Source organism: Mirounga angustirostris, unplaced genomic scaffold (assembly GCF_029215605.1).
Source record: "Mirounga angustirostris isolate CCGP_5_RB_7025 unplaced genomic scaffold, mMirAng1.0.hap1 SCAF_4, whole genome shotgun sequence".
Lineage (NCBI taxonomy): Eukaryota > Metazoa > Chordata > Mammalia > Carnivora > Phocidae > Mirounga > Mirounga angustirostris.
The window spans coordinates 112,096,569-112,112,074 of record NW_026991712.1 but is presented as its reverse complement, the minus strand read 5'-3'; the positions used below and the strand labels follow the sequence as shown (position 1 = coordinate 112,112,074).

Sequence of the window (15,506 nt, the reverse complement as noted above, 5' to 3'; positions counted from 1 at the left end):
CAACAAGAAGATCTAACAATTAATTGTAAATATCTATGCCCCTAACATGGGAGCAGCCAATTATATAAGCCAATTAATAACAAAAGAAAAGAAACACATCAATAACAATACAGTAATAGTAGGGGACTTTATCACCCCCCTCACTGAAATGGACAGATCATCTAAGCAAAAGATCATCAAGGAAATAAAGGCTTTAAATGACACACTGGACCAAATGGACTTCACAGATATATTCAGAACATTCCATCCCAAAGCAACAGAATACACATTCTTCTCTAGTCCCCATGGAACATTCTCCAGAATAGATCACATCCTGGTCACAAATCAGGTCTCAACCCGTACCAAAAGATTGGGATCATTCCCTGCATATTTTCAGACCACAATGCTTTGAAACTAGAACTCAATCACAAGAGGAAAGTTGGAAAGAACTCAAATACATGGAGGGTAAAGAGCATCCTACTAAAGAATGAATGGGTCAACCAGGAAATTAAAGAAGAATTAAAAAATTCATGGAAACAAATGAAAATGAAAACACAACTGTTCAAAATCTTTGGGATACAGGAAAGGCGGTCCTGAGAGGAAAGTATATAGCAATACAAAGCTTTCTCAAGAAATAGGAAAGGTCTCAAATATACAACCTAACCCTACACCTAAAGGAGCTGGAGAAAGAACAGCAAATAAAGCCTAAGCCCAGCAGGAGAAGAGAAATAATAAAGATCAGAGCAGAAACCAATGAAATAGAAACCAAAAGAACAGTAGAACAGATCAATGAAACTAGGAGCTGGTTCTTTGAAAGAATTAACAAGATTGATAAACCCCTGGCCAGACTTATCAAAAAGAAAAGATAAATGACCCCAATAAATAAAATCATGAATCAAAGAAGAGAGATCACAACCAACACCAAAGAAATACAAACAATTATAAGAACATATTATGAGCAACTCTATGCCAGCAAATTAGACAATCTGGAAGAAATGGATGCATTCCTAGAGACCTATAAACTACCAAAACTGAACCAGGAAGAAATAGAAAACCTGAACAGACCCATAACCAGTAAGGAAATTGAAGCAATAATCAAAAATCTCCCAACAAACAAGAGCCCAGGGCCAGATGGCTTCCCAGGGGAATTCTACCAAACATTTAAAGAAGAATTAATACCTATTCTTCGGAAACTGTTCCAAAAAATAGAAATGGAAGGAAAACTTCCAAACTCATTTTATGAGGCCAGCATTACCTTGATCCCAAAGTCAGACAAAGACCCCATCAAAAAGGAGAATTACAGACCAATATCCCTGATGAACATGGATGCAAAAATTCTCACCAAAATACTAGCCAATAGGATCCAACAGTACATTAAAAGGATTATTCACCAGGACCAAGTGGGATTTATTCCTGGGCTGCAAGGTTGGTTCAACATCCGCAAATCAATCAATGTGATACAATACATTAACAAAAGAAAGAACAAGAACCATATGATCCTCTCAATAGATGCAGAAAAAGCATTTGACAAAGTACAGTATCCTTTCTTGATTAAAACTCTTCAGAGTGTAGGGATAGAGGGTCCATACCTCAATATCATAAAAGCCATCTATGAAAAACCCACAGCAAATATTCCCAATGGGGAAAAACTGAGAGCTTTCCCCCTAAGGTCAGGAACACAGCAGGGATGTCCACTATCACCACTGCTATTCAACATAGTACTAGAAGTCCTAGCCACAGCAATCAGACAACAAAAAGAAAGAAAAGGCATCCGAATTGGCAAAGAAGAAGTCAAACTCTCACTCTTTGCAGATGATATGATACTTTATGTGGAAACCCCAAAAGACTCCACCCCAAAACTGCTAGAACTCATACAGGAATTCAGTAAAATGGCAGGATATAAAATCAATGCTCAGAGATCAGTTGCATTTCTATACTCCAACAACAAGACAGAAGAAAGAGAAATTAAGGAGTCGATCCCATTTACAGTTGCACCCAAAACTGTAAGATACCTAGGAATAAATCTAACCAAAGAGGCAAAGAATCTTTACTCAGAAAACTATAGAATACTCATGAAAAAAATTGAGGAAGACACAAAGAAATGGAAAAACGTTCCATGCTCATGGATTGGAAGAACAAATATTGTGAAAATGTCTATGCTACCGAGAGCAATCTACACATTTAATGCAATCCCTATCTAAATATCATCCACTTTTTTCAAAGAGATGGAACAAATAATCCTAAAATTTGTATGGAACCAGAAAAGACCCCGAATAGCCAGAGGAATGTTGAAAAAGAAAAGCAAAGCTGGTGGCATCACAATTCCAGACTTCAAGCTCTATTATCAAAGCTGTAATCATCAAGACAGTATGGTACTGGCACAAAAACAGACACATAGATCAATGGAACAGAATAGAGAGCCCAGAAATGGACCCTCAACTCTATGGTTAACTAATCTTCGACAAAGCAGTAAAGAATGTCCAATGAAAAAAAGACAGTCTCTTCAATAAATGGTGTTGGGAAAATTGGATAGTCACATGTAGAAGAATGAAACTGGACCATTTCCTTACACCACATGCAAAAATAGACTCAAAATGGATGAAAGACCTAAATGTGAGACAGGAATCCATCAAAATCCTAGAGGAGAACACAGGCAGCAACCTCTTCGACCTCAGCCACAGCAACTTCTTCCCAGAAACATTGCCAAAGGCAAGGGAAGCAAGGGCAAAAATGAACTAGTGGGACTTCATCAAGATAAAAAGCTTTTGTGCAGCAAAGGAAACAGTCAACAAAACCAAAAGACAACCGACAGAATGGGAGAAGATATTTGCAAATGACATATCAGATAAAGGGCTGGTATCCAAAATCTATAAAGAACTTATCAAACTCAGCACCCAAGGAACAATAATCCAATCAAGAAATGGGCAGACAACATGAACAGACATTTTTCCAAAGAAGACATCCAAATGGCCAACAGACACATGAAAAGGTGCTCAATATCACTCAGCATCAGGGAAATCCAAATCAAAACCTCAATGAGATACCACCTCCCCACACCAGTCAGAATGGCTAAAATTAACAAGTCAGGAAAGGACAGATGTTGGCAGGGATGCAGAGAAAGGGGAACCCTCCTACACTGTTGGTGGGAATGGAAGCTGGTGCAGCCACTCTGGAAAACAGTATGGAGGTTCCTCAAAAAGTTGAAAATAGAGCTACCCTATGGCCCAGCAATTGCACTACTGGGTATTTATCCCAAAGATACAAATGTAGTGATCCAAAGGGGTACGTGCACCCCATGTTTATAGCAGCAATGTCCACAATAGCCAAACTATGGAAAGAGCCAAGATGTCCATCAACAGATGAATGGATAAAGAAGATGTGGTATATATATATACAATGGAATATTACACAGCCATCAAAAAACCTCCCAAAATCTTGCCACTTGCAACAATGTGGATGGAACTAGAGGGTATTATGCCAAGCGAAATAAGTCAATCAGAGAAAGAGAAGTATCATATGATCTCACTGATATGAGGAATTCTTAATCTCAGGAAACAAACAGGGTTGCTGGATTGGTGGGGGGTGGGAGGGATGGGGTGGCTGGGTGATAGACATTGGAGAGAGTATGTGCTATGGTGAGTACTGTGAATTGTGTAAGATTGATGAATCACAGACCTGTACTCCTGAAACAAATAATACATTGTATGTTAAAAAAAAAAGAAGAAGAAGATAGTAGGAAGGGAAAAATGAAGGGGGGGAAATTGGAGGGGGAGATGAACCATGAGAGACTACGGACTCTGAGAAACAAACTGAGGATTTTAGAGGGGATGGGGTGGGGGGATGGGTTAGCCCCGTGATGAGTATTAAGGAGGGCATGTATTGCATGGAGCACTGGGTGTTATATGCAAACAATGAATCATGGAACACTACATCAAAAACTAATGATGTAATGCATGGTGACTAACATAACATAATAAAATTTAAAAAAATAAAAAATAAAAATGAATCAAAAGCCATTAAAGAAAAGAATACCCAAAGCAATCTATAGATTGAATGCAATTCCTATCAAAATACCAATAGCATTTTTCACAGAACTAGAACAATCGTAATATTTGTATGGAACTACAAAAGACCCTGAATAGCCAAAGCAATTTTGAAAAAGAAGAACACAACTGGAGGTATCACAATTCCAGACTTTAAGTTCTATTACAAAGCTGTAGTAATCAAAACAGCATGGTACTGACACAAAAACAAATAGATCAATAGAACACAATAGAGAACCCAGAAATAAACAATTAATCTTTGACAAAGTAGGATAGAATAAGCCACGGGAAAAGGTCTCTTCAACAAATGGTGCTGGGAAAACTATATGATTACATGAAAAGAATGACAGTGGATCACTTTCTTACACCAAACACAAATATAACTCAAAATGGATAAGAGACCTAAATGTGAGACCTGAAACCATAAAAACCCTAGAAGAGAGCACAGGAAGTAATTTCTCTGACATCAGCCATAGCAACCTTTTTCTAGAGATGTCTCCTGAGACAAGGGAGATAAAAGCAAAAATAAACTATTAAAACTACAGCAGAATAAAAAGCTTCTGCACAGCAAAGGAAGTAATCAACAAAACTAAAAGGTAACCTACAGAGTGAGAGAAGATATTTGCAAATGACATATCTGATAGAGGGTTAGCCAAAATATATAAAGAACTGATACAACTCAACACCCCAAAAACAAATAATCCAATTTAAAATTGGGCAGAAGACAAGACAGACATTTCTCCAAAGACAAATAGATGGCCAACAGACACATGAAAAGATGTTTGACAACACTCATCATCAGGAAAATGCAAATCAAAACCACAATGAGATATCACCTCACACCTATCAGAATGCCTAAAATCAACAACACAAGAAACATGTGTTGGCAAGGATGTGGAGAGAGAGGAACCCTTGGTGGGAATGCAAACTGGGCCAGCCACTGTGGAAAACAGTATTGAGGTTCCTCAAAAAATTAAAAACAGCAATTGCACTACTGGATATTTACCCAAAAAATACAAAAACACTAATTCAAAGGGACAAAGCCCCCCCCTCCCCCACCATGTTTATTGCAGCATTATTTACAATATCCAAACTATGGAAGTTGCCCAAGTGTCCATGGATAGATGAATGGATAAAGAAAACATGAGATATATACCAGTGACATGGATGGAGCTAGAGAGTATAATGCTAAGTGAAATAAGTCAGTCAAAGACAAGTACCATATGATCTCACTCAGATGTGGAATTTAAGAAACAAATGAGCAAAGGGAAGAAAAAGAGAGAGAGAGAGACAAACCAAGAAACAGACTCTTAACTACAGAGAACAAACTGATGGTTACCAGAGGGGGGAGGGGAGTGAAATAGGTGATGGGGATTGAGGAGTACGCTGGTCATGATGAGCACTGAGTAACATACAGAATTGCTGAATCACTCACTATATTGTACATCTGAAACTAATATAACACTGTAGGTTAATAATACTGGAATTAAAATTAAAAAGTTAATTTAAGAAAAAAGGAAAAAGGAAAAAGAGGCCAATGACCTTGATATGTAGGGTCACTGCAAAAATGAATGCAAATATGACTTTGCCCTTCACTGTAAAGATGAAAAGAATCTTAACATATTCACTATTATTTTATTTTCTCTGCTAGTGAGGTCAAACACTTAACGGAGAATCTTTATGTTACTAGGAATCACAATAAAGTTGGCAAGGAGCAAACAAAGCCGACAAACCTCAAGAGGGTGGCTCATCACTGTGTCTGAAGCGCCGGCAGGAGAAAGGCGAGGAGAAAGCGAGAAAGAGAGAGGAGGAAAAGGCCAGGAGAGGGCAGGCAGGCTTTGGCCACCAGAGGCCAAGCGCGGGCAAGGCCCGACAGTAATACCTGGGCCAGGAAGTCCTTGTGGCTGCGCACACTGCGGTGGAACCGCTTGACCAGCAATGCCTGCACGTGCTGGAGGAGGAGCCGCGCCCCTGTGTTGAGCTGGCTGCGGGGCTTGGGCTCCGGGCAGGCCTGGCCGCCAGGTGGAGGCGCTGCTTCGGCCGCGCAGCCATCAGAGCCCTGCGGAATCTGTCTGGCCTCTCTGGGGCCCAACCACGGGTGTCGGAGGCTGACGTTTTCTCTTTTCTGTTGAGTGCCACCTGATTTGGAAGATTGAATTAATAAATTTAGAAAAAAACACTCGCAGGGTTTGGCTCTCATGTGCCTTTTTTTTTTTTTTTTTTTTTTTTTTTTACTGCACTGGTTTTTCCCCTTCATTTAAATTAGTAACAAAATGTCAGGCGAGGTAGGTTAATATGCTTTTAAAGATTCTATTTTGGGGGACACCTAGCTGGCTCAGTCAGCAGAGCATATGGCTCTTAAACTCAAGGGTCGTGAGTTTAAGCCCCACATTGGGTGTGGAGCCTACCAAAAAGAAAATAAATAAATAAAAATAAAATGATGATTCCATTTTTTTAATCATCTATAGACAGAATCACCTGAAATACTTTAAAAATTCTCTACAGTAGCTAAAGAGAAGAGGATATAAATGCATTGACATTTATATCAATGATATAATGATATCATTATATCATTGACATGACAGAGAGGTCTAAAACATATAACTAAGTAAAAAAAATCAACCTTACAGAGCAATGTGTGTAATAAGATCATATTTACACTAGAGAGCACGTGTATCATATACAAAAAATTATATGTTATACATATATACACATGGACATATGTAACAGCAAAGCTCTGACAGAATACCCACCAACTATTAAAAGAAGTTACCACCGCAGGGGGAGAGCTGGATAAGGGGTGAGGATGAAGGGGGAGGGTGATTTTAGCTTTTTTTGTATTATTTCAATTTTTAAACAGCAAAATATATTCCTGTGTAATCTATGGACTTAAGTAAAAGTCAGAGTTGACTTGGTTTTTTCCTAAATTCTTAGAGGCCACTGGGAAGTGGTGGAAAGACTAGTAAACTAGGAGTTGGGTGACCTGGGTTTGAATCCTGACTCTTACTAGATGCATAAATTGGACTCTGTCTGAATCTGAGGTTTCTCCTCTGTAAAACGAAAATGAAAACATTTCACAGAGTTGTGATGAGGATTAAACAAGCTAACATGTAAATGTGCTTTAAGAACTACTCACTGCAAATCACTAGTTATGTTGAGGCTATAGTTTATCATCACTGATTAATGTTCATTTGTAGAACATGTTGCTGGACATAAAGGGTGAGCCTAGAAGACCGCTGGTTGGTCCCCAGCTGCTTTCTTAACCCGTCCTAAAGTCCCCCAGCACAAGGGCAGCCGCAAGCCCAGTCACTCTTTCAGCTAACACTCACAGGCACCTGCAACGCAGCATCCTGGCTTCTGCAGCCTCACTCATGACCTGGTGCCAGAGCCCCAGTTCTCCCGCCTCCTTTCCCTGATCTGGGCTCAGATTTTTTTTTTTTTTTTTTTTTTAAGATTTGTTTATTTTAGAGATAGAGTGAGAGTGCGAGCAGGGGGAGGGGCAGAAGGAGAGGGAGAGAAGAAGCAGACTCCCTACTAAGTGGGCAGCCCAATGCGGGGTTCCAGATCCCAGGACCCTGAGATCATGATCCCAGCTGAAACCAAGAGTCGGATGCTTAATTGACTGAGCCACCAAGGTGCCCCGTGGGCTCAGATGTGATGTGTGCTGTGGCTGGTCCTCCCTCTGGTAGGATCCTGCTGCCTTTCCTCATGTCTATCCCATGAGCTTTGCTCTCTGATGCCCCATCCAGACTGGAGCCCACTGTGGAGGCCAGAGCGGAGGGCGCCAGCTGAGGGCAGTCAGAACCCTGTTTGTTCCTGGCTTTCTGCTGCCCTCTAGTGGTCACTGGCTGTGAGCCACAGCTTTAGAGGCTGCACTGACCCTTTTGGTACCTTGAAACTTGGGACGCCAATGGATACCTACAAGTTCCTTCAGACTTTGGAGATAAGATCAGAAACTGTCATCCTCTAAAATGGAGCCAATTAAAAAATGCATTTAGCCATCTGAAAAATGGGAAAAGGTCCACAGTGAGAGTGTGGACTTGGTCCTAGTTAGAGAGCTAAAACCAGGGAATAAGACTCAGAAGCCTGTTTGATTTTAAGGCAAGTCATCCAATCTGTGTGAGCTCAGTTTCTGTCTTAGCAGCCTCATGAGATTATAGTGACAATCAAAACAATGGATGTTACGTGCTCCATGAAGTATAAAGAGCTAAACAAGGTTGAGGTAAAAGATGATTTGTAAATTAGGATGTTGCTAAATCTTAATCAGAAATCACATGCTGTGTTAAAACTTGGCATGTATTAACTCATTTAATTCTCTCAACAATCCTAAAAGGTGGATACTATTAATTGCCCCATTTTGCAGATGAGGAATCTGAGGTACAAAGAGGCTAAGTATTTACCCAAAGCCACTCAGTTAGTAAATTGTGGAGCATATTATTGAGATCTGCCCTACTCTAGCAGCTACACTCTTAACCTCTATCCCTGTATGTCTCTTTGGAACATCCTATTCTATGCCCGGGCTGACCAGTCTTCTGATGTCCAATTTATTCTCCTGAGAAGATCTAATTATTAAGGAGTATTTTGTGCTGATGAAAGCCCCAACTCTTGAAAACATCATAGCTTCTGATATATATTTGCATATTTTCATTTCAAGTCTTGGTTAATGTAAGTCTTTGTCTTTGGGTGACCTGGGAGAATTCCATTTCTGTGTCTATAAAGCTGGAAAGAACACCTGGGCTGCTCCCACCCTCTCTGGCAGACTGCCCTTCCCTCCCCACTCTGCCAGGATGCCCACCTCTTCTGGCTACCATGTGACTCACCTGGGCCAGGCAGCACATTTGGGCTGGTATATTTGACCACTGGTAGTTCTAGGCATAGCTGATAAACAGACTTCTGGGACCACTTACGAAGCAAGATGAAAACCATATATCTTAAGAGTTGGCATCAGAAACTTCACAGGGAGGAAATTGTCTTTGCACAGGAAAATACTGTGGTATTTCTCTACTGAGTAGAAAAAGTAACCAACAGCGGGAGCCCAAGGCATCGAAGGAGAATGGCATGCAGCTTTGCCCATGAGCAGGAGAGAGGAAAACACAGCAGAGAAAGAGGAGGCAGATAGAGGATTTTATCAGTGTGGGAGGATGCCTATTATTCTATCAGAAGCGGCCTGGGTCATGGCAGGTAATCCTGCCTGCATGTCCATCTCCCTATCCCCTATCCTCCACAGGAAATTCACTCATGAACGCTTTCTGTGGCTCTGGAATTTTGGTAGAAATCACAGAATGGGCTAGTTGGGGCCCAGGCTCACACATGTAGAAGAGGGACCCCCAAATCCACAGCAATTATGCAATTATGGCCTCCACAGTTGCAAAGTTCCATAGGGCACTAAATGAAGGCTCAGAATAATTTTATCTCTATTTCAAAGAGGCCAGAAGATCCCAGCTGGTATCTGGGTTGTATTCACTGTCACCATTATCTGTAGGGACTCTGTGGGCTGTCACTCATGCAGACCAGAAAGGAATGGATCAGAGGCCTGGCGGAGATAAGAGGAGCAGATGAGGATGGTGATGTGGCAGGTATAGGAGACCCGAAAGTGGGATGAGAAACTTGGGGGTGGTGAAGCTCCCAGCCTGACCTCCTTAAGAATCCTGATTCATCTAGTCTTTGCACCCAGACCTAATTACATTTGTCATTTAAAGGAACCAAGAATGCAAAATGTGTGTTATTTGGGGGTCAGATAAATACAATGGAGGAGTATTTGCCTGCTTTGTTGCTTCATGAAATTTTCCTTAGATTTTCAATACAGAGCTTGGGGAGTGTGGTGAGGGAACACACTCTGGAACCATACCAGCAAACAGAGGTCCTGAGTCAGAATCCTCCGTGACCTTCAGAAAAATCTGTCAAGAAAGGAAAAAGAGAGCATTTGGTTTAGGCATTCCATTCTCAGAAAAAAATCTAATCCAAGCTCAGTTTTGTTGGGTGCTGCTTCATAATGGAAGGAAAATATATTGCGATTTATCTAAGAACACAGTCGTCTATAAATATAAAAGTGTGTGCACATAGTGACCACAGCTACGTGAAACATGTTTCTGGATGGACAGAGGCACGAAGAAGTGAGCCAAAAATGAAGATTGTTGCTATGCTTGGGTGGGGAGTTACAGCTTTTTGCCTTTATAAAACGTCCCCCTAATATTAGACTTCTGCAAAGAACCACATTTTCTGCTACCTGAGGGGAGCCAGCTGGAATCTCTGCCTTACCTCTTCCAGGGGAGTGTCAGAAATTCCAAAACTGCTGAGCCCCAGGTCGGCTAGTGTGCCCTCGAGCTCTATGAAAAGGCTGGTATATGCTCTCTGCTTGAGATTCTTATTTGGAAGAAGGAAGATAAGTTCTTGACCAATGCATTCCACCAGCTTTGCCTCTGGAACATGGTGTTGTACCATATCCATCAGCTCATTCACATCTCCTAGGACAAAAAAAAAAAGAGAGAGAGAGACTGACATCAACTCTGTCTTCCAGAACTGAACCTGGGAGACGGTGAGCCTGCTCACGTCCCCTACTTTCTTCCGCTTCCCATTTGAAGAAGGGGCATTTCATTCCTCAGTAGTGACTCCTGCGGAGGACTAATGCTGCCTCCTGTCCGTTTTAGCTTAGCTGGCCCAGTGAAGGGCACTGAGAGGGAGAGGGAGAGGGAGAGGGAGAGGGAGAGGGAAGCACTAACAGCACTCCCCACTAACTAGCTGGGCCAACCTGGCAAGGTCATGTAATGTTCCCCCGCCAGTTTTCTCCTTTGTGCAATCAAATGGTCTGTCCCTTGCAAGCTATGTAACATCACGCAGGTCATACCCTCTTTTTTTTCATCGGTTCAAAGGGGAAAATAATGGCACCCACCCACTTTACTGTTATTTATGAGGACTGGATGAATTAATACACACAAAACACTTAGAAGGACATGTCTGGCGCCTAGGTAAGTATTAGCTGCTACTGTTATTATGAACATCATCTCTAGTAAGAAAGCTCTTATCATTATTGTTGCTCATTCTTATTCACCACAAGCCTGAAGGTTAAGTCAAAGTTCCTTTCATTTTCCTTGTCTGGCCAAGCTATAGGTGACTTGCCCAAGATGCATACCTGGGACTGGTGCCCAAGCTGGAGAAGAACTCCCCTTCCTAAACCACACACCAATGCCTGGTCTAACTCTTTGAAGGAATGTGCCATTTCCCTTGGGACTGCACCTGCCTCCTCCAACGAACAAACTAACCAATCTTAACACCTTGATCTCAGGAAATGCTGAAGGGGATCAAGAAGCTGTGGAGTGAGACTGGGGCTAGGGGGATGGAGTGTAGGGTGTACAACATGGGGTGTGAGGAAGTGTCCAGTAACAAGTATTTACCCTACACCCTCATACAGTCAGAATTGAATTTTATGCATAAGCATGTATTACTTTGAAATTAAAAATCTGATTAAAAAATTTTAAAGCATGTATGTGAAGAGACAGTTCCCTATTATCTTGAGAAGCAGGTCAAAGGGAGAAGGATTCTAGGGACTCAGAACCCAGGTCTTGTGCATTTCTGCCAAGCAGTCCTCTCAATTAGGGCCACCTGGTGGATTCTTTGCTTTCTTTGTTTTAAAAATGACCCATGTGGAGGGATTTCATGGCTTTCAATCCATGTCTTTCTCTCGAGCTGGACTGGAAGCCTTGTTTTATGTCAGATTCACAAAGTAGACTCAATTGTCTTTAGCTCTGGGATGACTTCACACAGGGGCTGGAGGGCTCCTTGGGTGAGGAAGCAGCTTTGCCCTAAACAGCTCTCCAGGGGTCATGTGCATTGTTCTCTGAGGAAGGAAATCGAGCCTGAAGCTGCTGGATTCCCAGGAATTGTGTCTTAGTCATGTGTGTCAGCCTTCCAGGGGGAGTCCTGGAGGGCTGCAGGCTTGCAGCGTCTGTCAGGGAGGTCTGCGCGTTTGTGTGGTGCATGGCTGTGTGAGAGGGGAAAGCCTTGCGAGGAAATAACTGGGGAGCAGAATGATCTTCTTTCTCTTATTTGGGGCATAACAACTTACTGTGCTTCCTACAGTTCACAGCATCCCTCTTATAGCAAAATAAATAAATAAACATTTGTTTAGAAATAAAGGAATATTAAAAAAAATTACTCCAGTCAGCAGGCCCTGTTTCCAACTTGATTTTGGTGCATCACTGTATTGGTTTTTAAAAACTATCAATGTCTTGACCAAGATTCCTCCTGGGAGGGAACTCCAGCAAGCAGGGAGAGACCCACGGCAAGGCAGGCTAGGGGAAAGATACAGAGCTGTCACCCTGAAAGGATGTGTTCCTATGCGCCACAGGTTCTGTCCGTGCAAAGAGCGGGCAAGAGAGTGGATGTGATGCGGATCTGGGCGTTTTCCCTCAAATTTCAAGCACGGTATGTAAATAGTGTCTAGTTTTCCTGTTTCACTAGATTTTAGTCAGTAAATTCTCCAGATTTAGAAAAAAAATTGTACTAAATAGAGAACTTTGTTTTTTCTTTGCTAAGCAGATAGTTTCCCCCTTGTCATCAACCTGGGTCAGTACACAGGTTTCATTTTGCTCCCTCTTAGGGATATGGGGTGTGTGGTTTTTCATTTGCAAAGATACCCCAGAGGCTGGATGGAAGTGGGCCTTCATGGAGGACAGCAAGAGTTGTTGGCAAGTACTCTGGGTCCCTGAGGTCAGATCCCTTGGGATGGGTGCATACAGTGAGAGCCTCTCTTCTGCATCTCCCTGGAGGTGGGGGTGCCCCCGACGAGGTTTAACACACCCTAACTCAAGGGAGAACTGCTGGAAAGTTGGGACGCTGAGGGAAAGTCAGGAGTGTAACAAGGATGTGTGACTTGGCATCCACTCCGTACATTCTGACTGTCTGGAAAAGTTCACTCTGGGAGCTCTATGTTACCATGGCTTCACCCGAGGGCCGCACCTGGCACCTACAGTAGCCCTTCTCCAGACACTTAAGTAATGCTGCCTGGAGCCAGGGCAGAAGGACCCAGGAAAGGAGGCTTAACAGGGCTAGGACGAGGAGTGAACAAACACTGGATTCCTTAATTAAGGGAGGAGGCCCTTAGGCCCGGGGCTTTTAAAGTCCCTCTGGGAATGGAGGAGAAAGAAGGTCAAAGAGAAAGATGAGCAACTGCATGACCAAGGGCTTGAGAAATGCAGTGTTCTCTTTTCTCCCATTAAAACGTTTGACAACAGGATACACCCAACCATATCGAGAGATGATCACCAGACAAGAACCAAGACACAGCCTGCCCCAGTGCGTACCGTCCAAGACTTGTTCCGGAGTCATCTCATCTATGTGGGCTGGACACCTGCCGGAGAAACCCTCAGACGCACAGCTGCAGGTCGCCTACAACAGACGGGCGTCAGTCACTTGAACGACCGCATCTCCCTGATGCCGACTGCTATCCCCACCGCACCTCATTTGTTTCTTGCCGCCAAAACTGGTCAACAAATTTTGCCCCCCCCCCCACTTTAATATATTACTTCATGTGAGCATTCTGAGGGTGTGGCTATTTGATTTTATCGCGGAGAGTGTGTGAGTCAGGCACAGAGAGTAATAGCACCTCAAAGGACACCCTTGGCTTGTCATTATCATATGACAGCTGTAGGTCGGCCTGTGCAGGACATTCTGCTCCTCTGTCCCCGTGGATGCACGCTGGCCTGTAGAAGCCTACCCAGGACAGGAAAACCTGGAGGCACCCAACCCTTACACTACGAAGCCGAAGGCCTAGGTCATGCTACAAAGTAACCAGCCCGATCACTCGAACAGGAGCAGTGCCTAGTCTCGAGGAGGCCAGGGGACGTGCATAATGCTTTCTCTCACTTATCGTCTCCACGTCCCTGACAAGCAGGAACAGAGCTGATCAGTTTCGTTTTCTGCGTGCAAAGAAACCAACACTGATAAGCAATTAAGGAATTTGCCTGGGATGACACAGTCCTCCACCTCGCTGCTACCCAGACCCGAACCTGGTCTCCTGACAATGCTGAGGGGGGTCTCCGCTAATGGGTATTGTCTGGCTTCATCATTTTCAGCTGATAGTTCCCAAGAAGGCCTTTCCTTGGCTTTCATTTCCCAGTGGACTTTGGGTTGAGTTAGGGAACATAAACACTGCAATGAAACATGGGAAGCCTCAAAAGCCACTCTCCTTCCCAGCGTGCCCAGCCTGAGACGCTTCTGAGTGGCGACACACCACATGTGTGTGTAGGGTTCTGGAGTACCATAATCTCAGCTCGTTTCATTTGGGGTAAAGCATCTCTGGAGGAGCGTTCACAACATCCATTTATCAAAATCTGCAAAGAGTTTCAGAAACAAAGAAGTAGATTCTGGCCACTAGAGCCTGACTGGGGTGGAGACGCCGGGCATGGCAGCACCACGCCGTGTGCTTCTTCTGACCCAACACAGACTCTTTCCCCAGGCACATGCATACCTCACAGCCTGCTCTTTGGTTCTGGATGTTTTTCATCTTGCGCACCAAGGTTAAGTAGAAGCCCGTGCCAAAGCAGCTCTTCAGGAAGAGCGGGGTGCCCGAGCAGTAGAGCCTTCCCTGGGAAATGATGGCGATGCGGTCCCCGAGGAGGTCGGCCTCGTCCATATGGTGAGTGGACATGATGATGGTTCTGCCTGCAAAGGCAGAGGTCAGGGGATCACCGGGTAGGCCTGGGCAGGGCGGTGCGGAGAGGATGCAGAGCAATCTCCCTGTGACACGGGCATAAACACTGGAAGTGGATCAATAAAAACAAGTATTTTTTTTTTTTTAAGATTTTATTTTTTTATTTGACAGAGAGAGACACAGTGAGAGAGGAGCACAGGCAGTGGGGAGAGGCAGGCCTCCCGCCGAGCGGGGAGCCCGATGCGGGGCTCAATCCCAGAACGCTGGGATCATGACCTGAGCCAAAGGCAGGCGCTTAACGACTGAGCCACCCAGGCGCCCCTAAAAACAAGTATTTTGCAGCAAAGTCCAGAATACTAGAATAAGAACAACAGCAGCTGACGTTTTATAGCACCCTGCATGCTGTTAAGCACTGTCACATACAGTATCTCTTCATCTGGCATTGGACCTGCTTCCAATAAATCACTGTGTAGGGGACCTATTTATTACAGTTAGTTGGCATCTGTTGAGTTCCATATGTATATTCTCTGGATCATTAAGTACTGCACTTATAATCTTCTCAAAGAACACACACATACTTTGAAACCAATGGGAAATGTCATGAAAAGAAAATGGTAACGAGGATTCCAGGATGGCAAACTGATCGTGGGACTGAGTCACGCCATCACATTCATGGGCCCTCTGAGCTCTGCCTACCATCTTTCTGGATCTGCACCCTCGGGTTAGAAGGTGCTGGGATAGAGGGAAGCCCGTCCCATTTTGAGACACTGCTATCTGCTGTAGTCCTCTGGAGCACGGGACACATGCACGTCACCCACACACCTGGTCCTAATGGT

At 43.5% G+C, this 15,506-nt stretch overlaps 1 protein-coding gene across 1 annotated transcript in view; it reads right to left on the bottom strand.

The window, feature by feature from the left end:
- ABCA4 (ATP binding cassette subfamily A member 4) overlaps positions 1–15,506 on the bottom strand; it is a 135,190-nt gene that overhangs the window by 44,818 nt on the left and 74,866 nt on the right. The window contains exons 23-27 of the mRNA XM_064588791.1: positions 14,488–14,681; positions 13,322–13,406; positions 10,281–10,486; positions 9,871–9,919; positions 5,905–6,161 (exon numbers count right to left, since the gene is read on the bottom strand). Coding sequence (XP_064444861.1) covers positions 5,905–6,161; positions 9,871–9,919; positions 10,281–10,486; positions 13,322–13,406; positions 14,488–14,681 — 791 coding nt within the window. The remainder of the gene's footprint in view (positions 1–5,904; positions 6,162–9,870; positions 9,920–10,280; positions 10,487–13,321; positions 13,407–14,487; positions 14,682–15,506) is intronic.